Here is a 21,531-nt window from a genome sequence, read left to right as displayed (position 1 = left end):
GCCCAAATATAGCGATGAACTGAACAACGAAACACGGTTTGTTCATCTCGTCGTTGACTGTATGTGTGAAATGTCACTACTACATCATGATGACAGCGAGGCTCGGCTCTTTTTAGAACATTCCACCACGTAAGTACTAATTGTAACCTGTGTAAGCAACGTCTGGGATACAGATATTTTTCAGAGAAATGTTAATATACGCATGCAACCTGTATTTTATATAACAGGTCTGTGTCGCACAACAAACGGATCAAAATAGCAACAAAATGGCGCTCCCCATCATATAACACGGTCTCAAGTCCTAATGAGCATGGTTGCATTCTTTTTGCTATGTGTAACTGATAACTGGATAGCACAGTGTAGCGATCACCTAACACGATCACGGTAGTTCAATAAGCGTTATGAAGCCTGACATGTAATTGCTAGTGTGGATAAGTTTACAAAGCATATGAAGTAATACACTCTATATTCTTGTTTCCAGGAATCTACAGACACTAATGCATCTATTGAAAGCAAACACTGGTTCGGGATTTTGGGGATTGGCGTACACTGTGATGAATGCCGGGATTTTGGTACGAATTTTATGATATATATCAGACATTTCTATGAAAATAAATGTTGTGTGATGATGTGGCATAGACCATATGTTACCATCTGTTGAATAGCGATATTAAATATTATAACGCAGAAACAGAGCTTGCTCGCAATTCAAGTAAAATTATAATGCAATTCGTCATGTTTATAAGGCCATGAGCAAAATTGTGTCCCTTGACCTCACTCATTTAGCATCTTATTACTGGCTGTACCCAATAATGATTAATATTAACACAAATGATATCAGACACTCACCAATACGCGACAAGATGCATTTATTATTAGACCAAAACAAATCGCACAGAATCAGCGACTAGACTAGAGCATAGCCTTTTTGTATTGCGTCAATTTGATCAAACCATTGTGATCATAGGGTGTTTGGTACTATCACTTGAATATATTTCGAATCAATTACTTTGCTATAAGCATTAACACAAACGCTATTTTGACGAGATCACTTATCAAATATTAATTTATTAAAACCAGAATAAAAAAAAACTCAAAAATTACAAATCAGATACTTCTTCAAATAATTGTCTAACCTTATTTGAAAACCGAACACCGAGTTTATATAAGCTTTTTAGAGGTTATAAACGGCACGCGAGGGTATTTGGTAGCGGATATACGACCTCTCAGGGGGAAAACTAGCATATTTGGCGGGAAATAATCACCGAGCGCAGCGATTATTTAACAAAATACCCGAGCGTACCGTTTATAACCCCATTATAATATGACAACGTTGAATATTTAATGGAATACGACATCTTTCCGAAACAAAGTGTGGGGAGGGATGAAAAACCACGTTCTAGGGCCTCGTCATACACATTTTCAGTCCTCGGGGCGGAGCTACGTCACAAAACGCGCACCACTGTGCCACGTATTTCTGTGGGCTCTGCGCGCGCTGCTGAGGAACGCGGAACGCCGAGATAAGAGCCGGTGAAAATTTGAGAAAAGAACAGGAACTCAACTTCCATGTAATCCCGAAACAATCAAATTTATATACGTTACACACGCAGGGGTAATCTTGTTACACTGTTCAAGGGAGTGTCAACAACTATCCCAAAGTACCGTTTTCTGGCAGTTTTTGGCCTCTGTTTTCACCGTGATGGTTGCCATGCGGTGAAAATGCCTGTATGTCCGCCCCCGAGAGTAGAAATCACTCCGAGACAGCACGTTCGCACAGGCATGTAAATCTAAGATAAAATGATAAAACAGATTATTATAAAATTGCAAATATTCAAGTTTATTACTTAAAATACACCGTCATTAAATAGAAAAGGTTTATACAAATATAAAACAGAAAAAATATACACTTGAATCGACATAATAAATATCGCGGATTAATACATTAACAAATGTTAAGAGTGGTAAATTTGAACATGGTGGTTTGACATTTTTCAAATTGTCGTTTTTGAGGATTTTAGTCTGGTTTGGGAGAAATATAATTGCTAGTATACACATATACAGAGCCTCCGAAATTGCAATTTTGAACAGGTTTTCTGTGGCGACTGAGCTCGAGCATACCGTTTTACTTGTGAGGATATTTCTCTAACACTGTACTTGAACCATGCCCGTCATCATCTCCCCCAAAGTATTGTGCGTGTGTGTACCAAGTTGTTTCCCTACCTGTAAAGTTACTAATAGGCCGCTGGAAAAAAGCATTATTGCTTGGGTGAAGCTTACTTGTATAATTTAGAATGGCCATAACAGGACAAAGTGGGAAGTCTGTTTTGTACATCCGTTTCTCTGATTCAAAGTCATCCTTCAAATCCCCGGGAAGGTTTTTGATTGCTTCCAAAAAGGCCAAAGTGATATAATCCTGTCCCCTGTCATCTTTCTTTAAAACAAAACTCTCTTTGTGTAAATCCCGAAGACCCACCCGTCCCTTTCGGCAAAAGAAAAACTCTACATAAAACCACAACAAACGTAAAAGGGACATCGGGTCACGGTCGTACAGTGTCCCGCTGGTAAACATCTTACCCATGTCTCCCGCACTGATAACCGTTTAGTGTTGGATTTTATGAATCCCCTCCCGCTTCAAACTTGTTACTTTCCCTCTAAATACATTATTATCAGTTTGGAATTCCCGATCTTTGATAATGTTAATGGGGCGATTGAATGGAACGTTGGAAATGTGCCGATGGATTGCTGCTCGAATTGCAGTGTAGTTTCTTATGCTGTATTCTTTCCCGTCTCTAGCCCTGACCTCGGCATAAACATGCTTCAATATTTTTGCCAGCTCTTGCACTTCCACCATTTCGACGGCTGGGTCGATTTTCCGTTCAGAACACCACACTGTACAAACAAAATTATTTTAGTACAGAAATTGGGCCATCATGGGGTCAAACGTTCAACGCATTGTTTACAAACAACGAAAATGGCGGCGTACGCCGGTACAAACTGTAGTTTTGATATGATATTTTTTTTTTTCAATTTTGACTTTATCACACTTACATTTGAGTAATTTCACACCCCATTTTGTGGAGGCGTTAGTATTCACTTCACTTCAAGTTTTCGACCATTTCTTCGGGAAATTCTGGGAATTTTTGGCCTCCGGCAGACACCGGCATCTGTTGAAATGGCTCGCTGTTACCGCCGGCGTTTTGTTGCTCCCATTCAATTGTAGCTTGAAGAAGTTCTTAATCAGTAGCGTCAATTTCATCCAGCTGGTCCCATTTGAAGTTGAGATCAAAATTTATCTGAGGCTTGTCGTCTGACATAATTACTATGTGCTGAAGATGCCGCTAGTGACTTGCAGACGACAATATTTATCATATTTCAATCCAGTTTATTCTAGTGTTTGTTTTATTAATTATTCATCAAACAGGGTCCAAGTCATATAATGCCAGATATAAACCCTGGCTTCAGCCAATCAGATGGCTAGATTCACACTGGTCATCTTATAATTCCGATTACAATACAAACGTTACCTTTATTCACTCATGTGCAGTGTTACACTTTCCACAAAGTGTCAATAGAGGGCGCACGTCAATAAAAGACAGCAAACTACTTGAACACACATTATGTGATTATTTACCACGAGAATGTCATTTATTTCGATTATAAGCTGTATAAACATAAACGATGAACATACAAACACAACATTCTTACGACATTGTGCTTACAGCTTGGACCAATAGCGTTGGTCATCATTGGAATTATATGCACACATAGTATGAAGATATTGGCTGACAGCAGTCACGCCCTCTGTAGGCGGTAAGTAATATATACTTCATATTGTATGTATAAGATTAAAACTATTTATTTATATCATATAGCGTGTTCCAGAAAGATTATGCAAGTAGTTGCACTGTACTTTTAGAAGTGTTTAAGATCTGAATGGCGAATGATTATTACTACAATATTGCAAAATACAAAAGGCAGTTCTACAAATACGTTGGCTTCCAAAGCGTGTGAACATTTTCTTTTTGTAATTTGAGCTACATGCGACATATGTGTGTCAAAACCAAAAATAAATAACGGTAAGTATACATGTATGTTTGTTTCAGAAATGGGAAAATGTTTCTTGACTACGGCGATGTTACGCATGAGGCCATGCGGTTGTCATCTGTAAAATGGTTTAATTCCTATGGCAGTGTAGGCAGGTGAGATTCATTCATCAATAACACGAAGTCCCATCACTGAGTAAGATCAGCAATTGAATGATGTAGGTTATATGAAATATTTCATAACGTGAATATATTCAGAAACAAGTTATTGGTATATTAAAATGTATACATACGAAACAATAATTATATTAACAATCTATTGCGTTAATATGGTACGTGCACAGCTGATTTATCAAACGCTGCGTTTTTTGTTTTTGTTTTTTGGTTAGTAACGTGAACCAATTATAAGATTGGGTTTGAATCAATTCCTTACCCGTATTTCGACACATCGTTTAAACCACAGTCCTCTTTTTTGTGAATTATGTAAAATGATTCGACTGAAACCTACTGCAAAATTAATAATAATTTCATCAATGAATCGTGATGAGAAATATAGGGTAGTCTGCATTTATATACAAAATATTACAATGCGTTCTGTAAATACTTCGATACTCGCTCGAACGTTATTACCAATGACTTGCAGAATGTGTGATTCGACTGTGGTTTGTCAATTCCTTATTGATTGTAATCATTTTCTAACTGTCTTTTTTACATCTTTCAGGGCAGTAGTGAATACGTTCCTTCTTTTCATTCAACTTGGGTTCTGCAGTGCATATTTCATATTTATAGCTTCCAACGTTCAGCAGGTATATATGAATTAGAGCTTTATAACAAAACTGTTACTTACTGTAAACACTTGCTATGTGCGTGACTGGGTCGGACGCAAACCGATAGCACTACAACCACACGACACGCGAAATTCCGAGGCTCCCATACAGCCGACAGACATCCCCACAAAGGATTATAATACCGAACTTACGCTTATTTTGAAATTAATGAACTTTAAAATCCGTTTATATTTGTTCACAGTTCACAATACTTAACCCCATGTCTGTCAAATTATTGGTTAAATATTTGATACATCTGACGATTTTTGTAAATACAATGTCAAATGGTTATAACATGAGAACAGAGATGTTAGTTTATTTTTAAATAACATTACTTGCTAACTTAAAAGTAAAAGGTTTAAACTGCACTCTCATAATTCAACATCACTATATACCTATGAATACAAACAACATTTTAACTGACACGTTTTAACTTAATGTTTGTTTTTATTTGTAGGTGTACCACAATTTCCATAAAAACAACACTCCTGCGATACAAGTATTCATGGTCATACTTGCCGTCTTTATTATTTTATATTGCTATATCAGAAATCTAGATGATTTAGCAATTTTTTCAACTGTTGCCAACATTATAGTAGTAGTGGGAGTGATTATCATATATCAGGTACGTTTTTAGTAAGAAATACACATGTGAGAAAAATATAGAATACTACTGTTTGTGCGTTTTATCTGTGTTTGGCCGCCCTGTTAGTTCTGAAATCTCAACACGATGACATTCAACTTGCAAAAACGAGAGTTTCAAATCAAAGATGGCTTGCTGGCGGCCACAATTTCGCTTTATTAGGATCACGTGTTATATTGTATCGTACGTATTGGACAAGTAATTTTATTGAGACTTTGTGCATGGGCGAAACATATTAATATGGCGATGGCCAAGCTCTATTTACGCATTCAGACCTTCCCACGCGTCCACTTCTTTAAGTGAGAATATGAGTTAGAAATACGGTCGAATATCCCGTAAGAAAAATAAGAATGTTTACCACATTTCACCGAATTATACATAGCATTACAGATCATTATTATTGTTATTAGCACAATCCTGTAATATCAGATTGGATAAATGATTTGTTCCAAGCCTTGAATATTAAAAAAAATACTATACGAGTTCAATAAATCTGATAATGTAGGGTCATTATTTTGATGTCCTGCTTTACCATATATACTTATCACAGCTTAAAACGATTTTCGAGATCGTGTAACGTTAATAACGTTGTCTGTATTACTGTAAGTATTACTATAGATAAAATTGGCAACTCTCTTGTAAGCTGCCAGAACTTATATTGATGGAATTCGCATCTACGCTGTAAAAATGTACTTGTTGTCTTATTATGTTCATTCGTTTAAAACAAATGTACTATAATGTTTACTTCCTCGTCAGTTATAGGTCACTGGTATAATTACACCTATGCATAAAAAGGGGGAAAAGAATGACCGGCAAAATTATAGAAAGATCACATAGCTACCAGTTATTGGAAAGCGTTTTGAAATATAGTTTTTAGATGTTTACATAGTTGGTCTGATGCCAACAAAAAATAATATTGATTTGTGTTATTTATTATTTTAATATTAAGCGTTTCCTATTGTTTATTAAGGTTTAATAGAGTTCACCATTATTCCTTATTCAATAATCGTTAACAAAATAAGACCTAAAATGAGAGTCTGTGTTATCCCGTTAACAGGTTTGGAAATGTATATCTACATGCTTTATTAAAAGTGAACAATTATTCTCATAGTTATATGTGGTTGCGATATTGGGATTCACCAAACGTTAGGTTTAACGTGTCTATAAAAATATATCAAACGTAGTAGTCTAAGATGGATTTAGTATGTGCCAAATCATGGCATAAATACATTCAGATTGGCTCACAATTTTAGAAATAAACTCACGGAAGTTAGTTAACCTATGATATATGTTTCAATTTAGAAAAGCAGAAAATATCATTGGGTTGGACTCACCAACAATTACTTTGTTCGTATGGGCTTGGGGACATCAGGGCATGACACTGTATTTAAAATTCTATACTGTATTTGAAATCGGGTGCCAGGCTATAAAGATACAACAGTAGTCTGGTAATTTAATTTAAATGAAAACACTAAACTGTTTAAGTCTACAATATTAATAAACGATATTTATTATTAACATAGATATAATGTTTACGTTTTACTGCACTGTCCATATTCAGGACGTTATATAACAAGCTGACAATTAAAACGGGTGAGAGGGAACTACTAAGACAAATAAAGTGTGTATATCTTGTTTCAACCTTCAATTTCGTATATAAAATGTTGTTTGTGCTTTAATTGTCCTCAGTACAGTCGTCCTCTTAGAGAATTGCATTGACCTTCGAAATGATAATTTAAGAGCAACAAACCAATATTTACAATTACATTTTTTTATTTTACTAGTGTTCTTCTTTTTAGTTTGTTGTGATTTTCAAAATCTTTCTCATAGTCTTAACCATTAGCAGAGATTAAAGACATCGAAGAGCTTCCTGGTTCATTCGCATAAAATATCACTGATCACAGACACTGAAAACATTTAGTTTACGCTAGTGTGATTAAGAAACATAGTTTTGAAAACACTAGATTTGCAGTTTCAGAGATGTATTGGTAACATAATAATTCATTTTGACGATTGAAAGTGTAGTCTGATTTGTCACACTAAACTGCAATATCAAACTATTTTATAACAGTACCTTATCCATGGAATTGCTGAGAAAAGAACAGATGTGAGTTCCTTACCACTTGCAAGAAATATTTCGAATTTGCCATTATTTTGGGGACCAGCAATATATGCATTTGAAAGCATTGGAACGGTAAGTAATACCTGCTTTATTACGTGAGTCGTGCGTGTTTTTGTTATATTCGACATTGTAGTATTAGAAACATGACTTACGACACACCATTCATAGATTTATTTCAATACCGTAGTGTTGTGTCTAATAATGTTAAACTGTCAACGTATTACCAAGTGCGTTTTCAATGTTCAGGTTTCATAAAACAATTTACCCATTTCTTATCTTAGGTACTTCCAATCGAAAATAAAATGAAACATCCACATGATTTCACGAAAGTTCTCTACACTAGTATGTCTATTGTGACGACTGTATTTGTAACTTTTGGGACCCTTGGATATCTGTGCTTTGGTTCGGGCGTCTCGGATACAATTACACTGAATCTTCCAGAGGATCAGGGGTAGGCTTTCAATATAACAATATATGTCAGTGTTAGTAATTTTCCAGACTGTTAGTAATCGGCAGAATATATCAGTTAGGTAAAAGGTGATCAAAATGTGTTTTTTTTTCGCCCATTATATCACCGTAAAATTTACTAAAATTACTCATATTCTTTATGCGCATTGGTGCTGTATTAATACCTTTAATTTTACCAAACTTCTAATAAATTGTAATCAACTGTAATACAATCATTGTTACTCACAACTGTGTTCACATGCATTTATAACAAACTTTCTATGGGAATATATCGTCACATACGCCAATAGTCCTAGTCACACGTTAACGTGATTGCCCTTTATAAACGTAATAACAATCCATTCAATGGCATATTACTCTGTATATAGAACAGTACATTGTTCAAGTAATTATTACAGCAGTTTTTCCACCACAGTTAGCAAAAACACGTTTATAATTGATACCAGTAATTATGACGCACAGTTAGTTGGCGTACAAGTGATAATAAAATCAATGCGATTAGTATACCAATATTTATTATAAGAAGTAGCTATTTTGAAATACGGCTTGAAACTAAATAAACACAAGTTGAGAATCGAATTGTTCATATTCCTGCAAATCAGAAAAATTAATAAACTTTCAAAGTCAAACGATTCGTTTGGACAACATTAAGATAACCACTAACAAAGTTAGGTCTAATATATCGTTTTTTTTGTGTTGGAAAATCTCTTGCATACAAACACCTCATTACACACAAAACGTAAAACAAATTGTTGGGTATCAGCCGTCGCTGATTGGCTTCTGATTTCGGGTTTATAAACCTTTTTGACCGTCCCTATACCACTTACCAGAGCCTGGTAATCCTGGATAGTTAAATATTCGCAAATCTTGCATTTGTCACAAGAGTTTTACATGTTACATGATTTAACAAAAACTAACCGTCACAGTTAGTCGCTATAACATTCTACTTTCACATATCTTCTAAAGATACTAACTTTCGCAGTCACTCAACACTCTTCAATGCACCACCTAACTATATCAAAACAATAAACATTTCACACAATGTGTTATGTTTTGTCATCATTGATGGTCGTATAACACAATTATGCCAAATCAATTGTAAAGTTGTTGTTATGCCTTTTTGTTCTTTTTATCTTTCCTTTTTGTTTTTGCACTTGTTTGTCTGAATGTTTGTTTTCATCTTTTTTATCCGTATTATTATTATTATTACTATTATTTCAACTGCAGATTTTTTTCTGGTCTGGTGAATGCAAAACGACAAATGTTAATTAATCTTAAAATATAACATTAATCGTTATCATATTGTTTACTTTTTAGACTCTATATCTCTTTGAAGATATTATTCTCCATGGTGATGTTTGTCAGTTATGGCTTACAATTCTATGTAATAATACAGATAACATGGCCATGTGTGCAAGAGTATGTACCCGAGAATTATCGAGTATTCGGCGAATATGTATTCCGGACAACACTTGTTCTAATGACATGTAAGAATGCATCAACTATTTTTCTTGTGTGTTATTGTCGACGATTTTATTACTAATTAACACATTCAACACATTCAAGGTTTCAATTAAACTGTTACATGTACATATTTTTCAGTGGTATTTGCAGCAAGTATTCCACACCTGGGTCTGTTCATCTCATTGGTTGGATCATTTGCAGGCAGTGTCCTAACTCTGATTTTCCCGCCAATCATTGAAGAACTTACATTTTACAATGGTTACGGAGAAACAACGTCAAGATTGAGACTTACAAAAAATGTTTTAATAGTGGTTTTTGGAATATTGGGATTTATATTTGGTACTTTTGCGTCAATTGTGAAAATATTTTCTGCATTCAAATCTGTACCAGATATGTGTATGCTAATACTGGATAATTCAACAATCATTAATACAACGGCAATACCATCTTGCCTCCTTTTGACGAACTCGACTATTCATAATTAACTGACATTTTACGATTTTAACAGACATTTGAAATTACAAAAAAAAATGTGTGTAGACAATACAGAATAAGCATAAGGTAAAGTCTGTAATTCGCTATCATTGGTCATAGTCGTACAGTCTACACGTCGCAGTTTATACTGCACTGCACGCTTAGAACGCAATGGATATGTACATTCATTTATGTATATGTATTACAACATTTTTAATTGATATATGTTCGGATCGGCAAATAATGTGTTGTGAGTATTTTTGTGTGAGGTTTAGTTGTGAAAATAATTTAAATATTTTAAAATAATTTCTTGGTTACAATCACGATGTTATATAACACACAAACAAGGTAGGACCATGAAATTTTCGGCTGTACGCCGGAAATAGTATGAATCTCATCTAAATTGAGTTTAATATATTAACTACCACCAGGCAAGCCTTGCTACTGTATTGGCAATGTGTTTTATAAAACGGTTTGTGTGTATGCAGTATACACAACACACATTCGCGTTTTTCCATGCATACTTCAAATTATTTTACTTGTGGTTAATCACAAACTAATCTGCATGCGATCAGCTATAATTTAGAGCTGGGCATCTCTCAGATTTCTGTAAATTGGTTGATGCTGTAACACAAATCTGGTAAAGCTCTTCATGATATAGTTTATTTGCAAACGGTCGTCGAGAGCAGGTTAAGAGGGAAGGGTAACTCCTTTTGTGGCCACCCTTTAGCGTAATTAAGTCTATTATTTCATCGGGGAGAAAGAACAAGTCACGTGGTTCTCTCACATTTCATGCTCAAAAGTATTAAACATATTTAATTATAATCATTAATTTGTACAATTATTATTACCCACGCAAAAAAAACAGCGCCACCAAACACATCAGCAAATAGAGCCTCAAAAAACATAGAATGAAGTTTGGACACAGCAAGCTCGGTCAATACTATATCCGGTGATGTTGTTTGCATGTGCACAAAATTTCTATATACAACATGCATATCTATTTTTAACTTCACAGGTTATTTTGTCTAGTATTATAATCATCAACACATACTAGGTCATTGACAAAACACGGTGTTACAGGAAAGTGATGACATTCTGCGAATTCTGCAAACTCTCTGTAAGCGTAAGATAAACCATTGCCACTTTCTAGCTGCCTTGGTTTACCATGTTTTCTTGAGCTTTTTGTTGGTTGGTTTAGCTGCTCCTTAGTTCAGAGTTTCCACTTCTGGGTATCTGGTTCTTTTGACGATGGCTACTACATGGTTTATCATGGTATGGTTTATCATCTCTAAAACTAACATAGTTAGCTGTCTGCTGCTGTGTTTTCTTTGTTTTCCGGTTAACCACTATTGCATATTCCTCAACTATTAAGTATTTGATGATTTTCTCTGTAGTATCTGTACCAGTTGCTGGTAGTGGGTATCCAATGGATCTGCTGATCATTCTTTCCTGGTTCATGTACTAATTTATAATCTACATTGTGCATGTCCATGACCCATTTCTCTATCCTTGGTGGTAGCTTCGATGTTGCTTTGTTAATCATCGGTAGTAGCGGTGTGCTGTAATGATTTTGAATATGTTGAACAAGATAAATGATGAACCTGTACATTGCCAATGCGAGTTGTAAAGCATCTTTCTCTTTTCTCTTTTTGATTATATGTTTTCTTGAACAACCCGGCAGATAGTCATAAATGGAAGCTAGCTTAAACTCCTAATATGATTGGTTTCGTACCTTCTATGGTAATTGCAATTGCTTCTACCTTACAAACCTTACCAAGTATCAGAGTAATATCAAAGTAGAATCTTTTGCTCAAAATGGCAAAAACAAGTTCTAATAAAAGAACGCTTAGAAAGAACTTCCGTGTTATAGACACAATGCAAATTAATTCAAAATTACTGGAAAAGCTGAAAACTAATTATGCAAATCAGGTAAGTAATATGAACAAAAGGTCTGCACAATGCAACAAACTATCTATAAACCAAGTTTCATTGAAATGTGACGAGAACCAAGAAATTACAAATTATTATGCTAATTAGGAAATTAATTTGAACAGATTTTAACCCAAACCTAATCAGATTCTACATGTACCAATTTTATGTACCAATTTTCATTGAAATGGAATAAAAAGTACTGTAGATAAGTGTGAAAGCTTAAAATTGATTAATTATGCAAATTATGTAATTAATTGCCTAGTCCTAGAGTATCTATGTACCAAATTGCATTGGAATGTGATGATTAGTACTTGAAAAAACAGTGTGATAGTTAAAAACTGATTAATATGCACAAATATTTAATCAGAGCTAATCAAGTCTCTGCATATCCTAGAGGATCTATGTACCAAGTTTCAATGTATGATTAGTAGTTAAGATATCAGTGGAAAAGCTGAAAATTAACTAATTATGTAAATTTAGTTATTTTTATGTACAAATATATCCCCAGAAATAATCAGGTATCTGCATAGTTATTGGACATGTAGCTCAGTCGCGTTTGCAAACACCTATTAACACTATTAGCAGATACAGTTTATTGACTCAAGTGATTCTAGTCGTTAATTACCACGTGGCAGAACAACATCGCCTATCCGGACAAACAAGCCATCAGGAATACTGGTCAATAGGATCATGACCGTGGATAATTTTATAGGTTTTAATTAGGTCGGTAGAGTTGGAAGCTCGGCTTTCGCAGCCTTACAGTATAGAATATGTTTTGTATGGTTGAAACAGATTTTGGTGCACACATCTGAACACGTTCTATATCATCCTCTCTGTGAGTATGGCGAACAAATGCATGATGAATATTCCAAATTAGGTCGTATAAGTGGCTTGTATATTTGTTTGAATACATCTTCATTCATGTACTTAAAGGTGTGACAAAGACAACCAAAAATGCGGTTTGATTTAAAAACAATGTTGCTGACATGCTCAGAAAACTTTAGTTTGTTGTCAATAGTTAACACTCAAGACACTGCTTTCAACAAGTGAGTATTAGCATTAGCATTTTCCTGAATGGAAACACATTTCCATGTTTTAAGACCAGTTCTGTAGATAATGCTTAAGCTGAGCTGAAGCTGGGTTTGTAAGAGCAGGATATATCTTTTTGATCTTGTTCACTATGACCTTGCAGGCAATGTTAGAGATTCTGGTCGGTAATTACAAGCTTGTATGTGGGCTCCTTTTGTAATCACCATTGTCCAAGCGGGACTGAAAGATATAATTAATGCTTTACAAATTAAGGGTGCCATCGCGTTAACGTTATTTCCATGCTATAGGTCACCCATAATATCTTTGATTCTGAGATCATAAAACTACTTAGTGGCTCACCTTCCATGTGTTTCTGTGGGATGTCTGGTATATTTTCCATATTTTCGGTCACTTGTATTTTGAGTGCATGTACCATCCTTCTTAATTAGTTGGGTGATGCCGAGTCTAATTTTGCGTCTGCTGTTTACATACTTCCTGGCACTTTTATTGTTGTGATTACATTCTTTTCCAGTTGGAATTCAACCTCCTACCTTTTTGCATGTAATGTTCCGCTGAATGCTTGGCTTGAATAATTATTTGATAATCAAAAGTATCATGTGTATTACAGTATCTCATCCATGTTGTGTTCTTCCTTCCAACAATCTCTAAGAGATTCATGGACCATCCATATTGGTTTCCTGCGCGGCTTGCTGTCAGTATTAAAAAGCCCCCTTGGTATCTCTTTCTAAACCACTTCATTAATTTTACTTCCCAAGAAATCCATGTGTATTACCTGTGCTTCTTCTCAGGTTTCCAATATATGCCAAGTAATTCAGCCATCCTAAAATAATTGCTTTGTTGAATAAGAATGTGGTTCTAGTCATATAACAGGGATCAGTGTGAGTGGATCTTGAAATATAGACATAGATGTTCAGTCGCCCCAATGGGAGCTGTATAGAACAAAGAAGAACTATTGCCTTTTTCAGATTAAAATATCGAGTCATCACAGGTTAGGGATTGGCCTAGTAGCCTCACCACATTTTGGTAAAAATGGTATATATAATGCATTCAACAAACAAGACGGGGAATCAATACTGATTCCATGTGGAATTTTTGGTTCATGTCACCATTTGATGCAGTTGACACTAAAATCTACTGGTTAAATCAGTCAACATGGATACATATCTAAGAGTATGATGCAAATCATTATCACTATGCCTTTTAGCAGTTGCTGGTCCACCACTGCGACACACACAGACAATGACAGTTTTAGAATTGGGTTATTCAGTATGGATATATATCATCTCAATGTGTGTGGTAGATTCAAATGAGGTTTTGAAGAGGAAATGTTTCTCGTGTACATTTATTAGTGATATAACTCTGAACATCGTGTTTACCTCATTCCAAGTTGTCTTAGCACATACACCTGTTGGACTATCTTTCTGTTGCTGAATTGTGTAGTATGTGCCTTAGTGTTGTTAATGAAAAATACAAGCTTGGCAACCAAACTAAATTAAACTAATTAAATCAAATCATTTTTAATTAATCGCATCAAAATCGTTTGTAGATAAATATAAGTGAAGTTAGATAGATTATTTGATTCCAAATACAAATACTTGAGGAGGCGGCTGCTTTTGACTAACCATTTAAAAAGCGTGCGATTGCAGCGTAGAATTTACATGACTTCATTGCGGAGTGTATTTCCAAAGACGTCACTTGATCACGCATTTCAAAGCACATTAAATGCAGTGATATTCAATGCTGCTGAATCCGTTAAGAATGACACAGCTCCGCTCATATAACACTCGAAATTGATGACATGAATGTCAGGCCTGTATTTAAATTTGCATATAATAACTCAATAAAGAATATCGAAGTTATTAATATCCTCTAACCAAACACTGATAAATAAGATTCCTAGTTACGTTACGTTAATGTTCAATGTTGAAGATGATGGTCAGTTGCAGCTACTATCTGCATGCTGTTGACTAGCCAATGCTTCACATTGTGTTTAATCGAACGTTATAATTATCATGATTCAGTAACGGTAAAAAACAATGTATTATAAAATAATGACAAATCCTAACTCGTCACGGCTCGCCATTAAAATCCAATACAGATTGACCATTTGCGTGAAAGCGACGTTTTTGTGTTTGAAACAAAAGTTTTTATGTCACCAAAAACATCGATAGAATCATTGGGACGGCTATGTTGTGAGTGACACAAATCCCGTTGTTTCAAGAACAAGTTGTATACCGTAATTAAAGTTGACTACAAGATCAATCAATAATGTTAACTCTGTTTTATAGAGCTCAAATCAAATATAAACTCCTACAATTACGAAAAAGGCTGCACGTGCGCACATATATATAATCCAATATAAGCGCTGTCTACGAACAATAATTGTGTCATGTATGTCATATTTTTAGATGCTACAAACTATATCTACAGACTCTTGTAAATTTGTCAGCTGTAATAAAAACATACCACAATCTTACATTGATATGTTTTCCAATTACATTTACCCATCATGTTTTTGTTACAAGAAAGATGCATACACTTGAAAAAGAAAATTGTAGATACCATCTGCCACGATAATCATTTGATTGGTAACTGACTTCATAGACAAAGTTAGGATATGGGAAAACGTTTGAAAGTTTTGTATTCGCTCTATCGCTCTCTCAACATTATTTCTGAGCCGAATGATTTTTCGCGCCTCTAGTATTTTCTTTTTATTAAGGCGCTTCCTCTTTCCTGAATTACACTTTCTAGTAAATGAAGGAGTGACAAGTATTGCTTTTCGTTTCAAAAGCAGTCCCTCAGTATTAAAACCGCGATGAGGTATGATTTTAACGCTGACTCAACTAGTTCAAAGAAACCATTGTTCATTGTAATAAATTAGTAGGATACATTGCCATCCCATAACTCGGATACAAATGCAAGTGTCAGGCATTTATATGGAGTAGACGAAGTTTGAATAAAAACAATCAATAATACCCCTGTTTACTTGGTCGCCGCGACTAGGGAAAAGTTTGAAAAAAAATAGCGCCATATAGGTTATCCAGATAGTAAAGATTTCAGTCGATCTTCTAAGTGTAGAAAACAAATTCTGAAATAATTGTTGGTCTTTCAGTCATCACCCGTCGAATCAATGCAATCCAATTTCGTTAAAAATGTTTTAAATCACGAAAAATTTTAATTAGTGGTGGGGATATGTTTTTTTTTTTTATGGTATAATGGCGGCCGTTTTTGGATTTATGCTAATTGGAAAAAATACCCGATATGATTCATCAAGTGATATCTCAGCAGAATTCATTAAAACATTTTGTAGATCCAGTTGGTCACTTTGTCTGCCAGGCTAAGCCCAGAAATGTAAAAATAATTTCCATGAAAAGCATTCATAGCTTATTTATCAGATTATCTACGCCATCGCATCATAAATCCTGCTTTTTAGCTTTATACCAAAATAGGGTAGCATTTTGTTTAGTATAACTTGCATATATTAAAATAGTCAATTATTTCAATCAATCCCGAAGGAATAATATAATATTTGCTATAGAACAAGACTTCCTCAAATATATGTGTATGATTTGATGTGTGTCTTGTATGTATATGGATGGACATGTGTGTATGGGGGATTAAAGTTCATGAGCTATATATAGGAAGAGTGAATAATTAAGAATACTGGTATAAATGGATACACACACACCTATTTTTCAGCGGACTGCACTATATTCGTAGTCTCCAACCGCTGTAGCCAAAATATTGAGATGAACTGAACAAGGAAACACGGTTTCTTCATCTCGACGTTGACTGTATGTGTGAAATGTCACTACTACATCATGGTGACAGCGAGGCTCGGCTCTTTTTAGAACATTCCACCACGTAAGTACTAATTGTAACATATGTAAGCAATGCCTGGGATACAGATATTTTCAGACCGTAACCATTTTGGTTCCTATATTTACTAGTCATTGTGCTGTTTTAAGTTTTAACTAGTGGGCTGAAATATGTAGAGAATTTTAATATAAGCATGCAAACTGTATTTTATATAACAGGTTTGTGTCGCACAACAAACGGATCAACATAACAACAAAATGGCGCACACCATCATATAAATAGAACTCAGGTTCTAATGAGCATGGTCGCATTATTTTTTCTATGTGTAACTGATAACTGGATAGCACTGGGTATCGATCGCCCAACACGATCACGATATTTTAATAAGCGTTATGAAGCTTGACATGTAGTTGCTAGTGCTAGGATACGTTTACTAAGCATATGAAGTAATAAACTCTATATTCTTGTTTCCAGGAATCTACAGACACTAATGCATCTATTGAAAGCAAACACTGGTCCGGGATTTCTGGGAATGGCATACACTGTGATGAATGCTGGAATTTTGGTACGAATGTTATAATATATATCAGACATTTCTATGAATATGAATGTTATGTGATGGTGTGGTATTGACCGTATTTTACTCATTGTTGAGAAGCGATATTAAACAATATAACGCAGTAACAGAACCTGCTCGCACAACAACTGAAATTATAATGCAATTTGTCATGTTTATCAGACCATCAGCAAAATATTTCGACTGACCTCAAACATTTAGCATCGTATTAATGGCTGTACACGTTTATGAAATACTATTACGCAAAACGATGCATTTATTATTAGACAAAAACAAATAACACAGAATCAGCGACTAGAGCGTAGCCTTTTTGTATTGCGTTTGTATTGTGACCAAACCATTGTGATCATAGGGGTGGCTGGTACAATCACTTAGTTGAATATATTACAAACGCTATTTTGAAGAGTTCGCTCAAATAACAATTCATTAAAATCAGAATGAAAACAACTTTTTACAAATTTACAAATCAGATACTTTACAAAACATGCAGAACACTGTCTAACCTCATTTGAAAACCTAATACTGCATTTATATATGCTTTGATCGATTACAGTACAAACGTTATCTTTGTTCATTTATGTGCAGTGTTTCAAAAAGTCATGCCCCAAAATGTCATTAGAGGGCCACGTCAAAAATAACGTATATATGACCTGTTTCTTCAATAAAAAGACAGATATATGCAGCAAACTAAATAAACACACATTATGTGATTATTTATCATTGGTTTTCGATCGTTTATGCTGTATAAACATAAACGATGAACATACAAACACAACATCCTTACGAAATTGTGCTTACAGCTTGGACCAATAGCGTTAGTCATCATTGGAATTATATGCACACATAGTATGAAGATATTGGCTGACAGCAGTCACGCCCTCTGTAGGCGGTAAGTAAGTTATACTTCATAATCTACGTATTAGAAACACTACCGGTTTCGGTCAGGATGCAAGTAACACGTCTCTGATTAAAACTATTGGTTAATATCCTAAAGCGTGTTCCAGAAAAAATATGCAAGCAGTTGCACTCCACATTTGAAAGTGATTAAGATCTGAATGGCGAATGATTATTACGACAACTGAGAAAATATTGCAAAATACAAAAGTCAGTTCTACAAATACGTTGTCTTTCAAAGCGTGTGAACATTTTCTTTTTGTAATTTGAGCTACATGCGACATATGTGTGTCAAAAAAAATAACGAAAGTATACATGTATGTTTGTTTCATAAATGGGAAAATGTTTCTTGACTACGGTGATGTTACGCATGAGGCGATGCGGTTGTAGTAATAATCAAGTACGTTGGCTTTTAAGCGTGTGAACATACTCTTCTGTTTTTGTAATTTGAGCTACATGCGATATATGTGTGTCAAAAACAAAAATAAATAACGGTAAGTATACATGTATGTCTGTTTCAGAAATGGTAAAATGTTTCTTGACTACGGCGATGTTACGCATGAGGCGATGCGGTTGTCATCTGCAAAATGGTTTAATTCTTATGGCAGTGTAGGCAGGTAAGAAACTCATCCCGTTATTAAATCTATTCAACAATAACACGACGTCACATCACTGCGTACGATCGGGAATTGAATTGTGTAGATAATATGAAATATTAAAATATTTCATAACGTGAATATATTCAGAAACAAGTTGACGCAATAATTCTATTAACAATTTATCGCGTTAATGTGGTACGTGCGCAGCTGATTTATCAAACGCTGCGTTTTTATGGTTGGTAACGTAAACCAATTAATAGATTAATTGTGTTAATCAATTGTTTACTCGTATTTCAAAGCATCGTTTAAACCACAGTCCACTTGTTCGTGAGTTGTGTAAATCATTCGATTGAAACATACATTGAATCATTGAATCAAAGAATAGTTAATGTATTGATGGCTCCAAAAACACATTATGGCAAATATAGGGTAGTCTGAATTATTAACAAAATATTACAAGACGTTCTGCAATTACTTCGATACGCGCTCGAACGTTGTTACCAATGACTTGCAGAATGTGTGATTCGACTGTGGTTTGTCAATTCCTTATTGATTTTAATCATACTCTAACTGTCTTTTTTGTCACATCTTTCAGGGCAGTAGTGAATACGTTCCTTGTGTTTATTCAACTTGGGTTCTGCAGTGCATATTTCATATTTATAGCTTCCAACGTTCAGCAGGTATATATGAATTAGAACTTTATAACAAAATTGTTACTTACTCTAAACCCGTGTTATGTCCCATACAGCCGACAGACATACTAACCGAACCTACGATTTTGAAACTAGTGAACTTTACATTTTATTTACAGTTCACAATACTCAACCCCCTGTCTGTCAAATTATTGGTCAAATACCTGACACACCTGATGTTTTTGTGAATTCAGTGTCAAATAGTTATAAAATGAGAAAAGAGATGTTAGTTTATTCTGAAATAACATTACGTGCTGATGTTCAAGTAAAAGAACTTAAACTGCACTCTCATGATTCAACATCACTACATACATATGAATATAATCAACATTTAAACAGACACATTTTAACTTAAAGTTTGTTTGTTCATATTTGTAGGCGTACCACAATTTCCATAAAAACAACACTCCTGCGATACAAGTATTCATGGTCATATTTGCCGTCTTTATTATTTTATATTGCTATATCAGAAATCTGGATAATTTAGCAATTTGTTCAACTTTTGCTAACATTATAGTAGTAGTTGGAGTGATTATCATATATCAGGTACGTTTTTAGAAAGAAATACACGTGTAAGAAAAATATACAATACAACTGTTTGTGCGTTTTGTTCCCTCTGGAATCTCAACGCGATGATATGCAACTTGCAAAAAAGAGAGTTTCAAATCAAAGATAGCTTGCTGGCGGCCACAATTTCGCTTTATTAAAGCGGAGGAGTCGCCACCTACGCATGCGTCAGGTGGCCCTGGCGTGTCATTGTTTACAAACAAGCGTCTACCCATGAGCGTTTGCGTTCTTAGCGTATGTTGTTATCATCGCTAAGGACTCAATTACCGCGCGTGCACAGGTAACGACCCTCCCGCTTTAAGTTCACGTGTTATATTTTGTCGTACGTATTCGACAACTAATTTTATTGAGACTTGGTTCATGGGCGAAACATATTAATATGGCCAGGGTCAAGCTCATTTCTATTTACGCATTCAGACCTTCCCATGTTTCCACTTCATTCTGTGACACTATGAGTTAGAAATACGGTCGAGTCTCCCGTACGCAGAATGAGATCTTTTGAATTATAGTTTTCAGATGTTTACAGAGTGGTCTGGTGCAAACTATGTAGTTCTTGAAGTTCGAGCTGCATTCCAATAGTAACTATCAAATAAATAAATAAATAAATAAATAAATAAATAAATAAATAAATAAATAAATAAATAAATAAATAAGTAAATAAATAAATAAGTAAATAAATAAATAAATAAATAAATAAATAAATAAATAAATAAATAAATAAATAAATAAATAAATAAATAAATATTGATTTTGTGTTATGCATTCTTTCAATATTCAGCTTTTCCTATTGTTTATTAAAATTTAATAGAGTACACCATTATTTCTTATTCAATAATCGTTAACAAAATAAGGCCTAAAGTGAGGTTATGTATTATTTCGTTAACACTGTTCATAGACATTTAGTTTACGCTAGTTTTATTAAGAAATATAGTTTTCAAAACACTCGAATTGCGGTTTTAGAGATGCATTGGTAAAATAAAAAATCATTATGACCATTGAAAGTGTGGTCTGATTTATCACACTGAACTGCAATATCAAACTATCTTATCATAACAGTACCTTATCCATGGAATTGCTGAGAAAAGAACAGATGTGAGTTCCTTACCACTTGCAAGAAATATTTCGAATTTGCCATTATTTTGGGGACCAGCAATATATGCATTTGAAAGCATTGGAATAGTAAGTAATAACTATGACAAAGTAATACCTGCTTTATTACGTGAATCGTTTTTCATATTCGACGTTATGTTAGCAACATGACATACGACAACATTCATGGATTTATTCCAATACCGTGTTGTTGCGGCTGTTAGTTTTAACTGTCAACGTTTTACCAAGTCGGTTTTCAATGTTCAGG

At 34.6% G+C, this 21,531-nt stretch overlaps 2 protein-coding genes across 2 annotated transcripts in view; both read left to right on the top strand.

Annotated features, from left to right (window-relative positions):
* The first annotated feature begins 525 nt into the window (after window positions 1–525).
* Window positions 526–10,873, top strand: LOC100371230 (proton-coupled amino acid transporter 1-like). The gene is made up of 9 exons (XM_006823846.3): window positions 526–572; window positions 3,722–3,810; window positions 4,104–4,199; window positions 4,765–4,849; window positions 5,328–5,495; window positions 7,585–7,707; window positions 7,917–8,086; window positions 9,421–9,590; window positions 9,706–10,873. The coding sequence occupies exons 1-9, from the start codon at window positions 555–557 to the stop codon at window positions 10,050–10,052; spliced, it is 1,266 nt and encodes a 421-aa protein (XP_006823909.3). The 5' UTR covers window positions 526–554; the 3' UTR covers window positions 10,053–10,873.
* Window positions 10,874–16,705: 5,832 nt separating this feature from the next.
* Window positions 16,706–21,531, top strand: part of LOC144364002 (proton-coupled amino acid transporter 1-like) — a 9,615-nt gene continuing 4,789 nt past the window's right edge. The window contains exons 1-7 of the mRNA XM_078014265.2: window positions 16,706–16,890; window positions 17,320–17,410; window positions 18,223–18,311; window positions 18,838–18,933; window positions 19,511–19,595; window positions 19,986–20,153; window positions 21,231–21,353. Of these exons, the coding sequence (XP_077870391.2) occupies window positions 16,823–16,890; window positions 17,320–17,410; window positions 18,223–18,311; window positions 18,838–18,933; window positions 19,511–19,595; window positions 19,986–20,153; window positions 21,231–21,353 (720 nt within the window). The 5' untranslated portion in view covers window positions 16,706–16,822. The remainder of the gene's footprint in view (window positions 16,891–17,319; window positions 17,411–18,222; window positions 18,312–18,837; window positions 18,934–19,510; window positions 19,596–19,985; window positions 20,154–21,230; window positions 21,354–21,531) is intronic.

The sequence above is a fragment of the Saccoglossus kowalevskii genome, chromosome 21 (assembly GCF_978046115.1).
Source record: "Saccoglossus kowalevskii chromosome 21, keSacKowa6.1, whole genome shotgun sequence".
Lineage (NCBI taxonomy): Eukaryota > Metazoa > Hemichordata > Enteropneusta > Harrimaniidae > Saccoglossus > Saccoglossus kowalevskii.
The sequence above is the reverse complement of the archived record's forward strand: the minus strand, read 5'-3'. Positions and strand labels throughout refer to the sequence as shown.

Excerpts from the sequence above, each read along its gene's own strand:
- LOC100371230 (XM_006823846.3), top strand. Across the intron at positions 3,811-4,103 it reads AGTCACGCCCTCTGTAGGCG|AAATGGGAAAATGTTTCTTG; the intron begins GTAAGTAATATA and ends TGTTTGTTTCAG. Across the intron at positions 4,850-5,327 it reads TAGCTTCCAACGTTCAGCAG|GTGTACCACAATTTCCATAA; the intron begins GTATATATGAAT and ends TTTTATTTGTAG.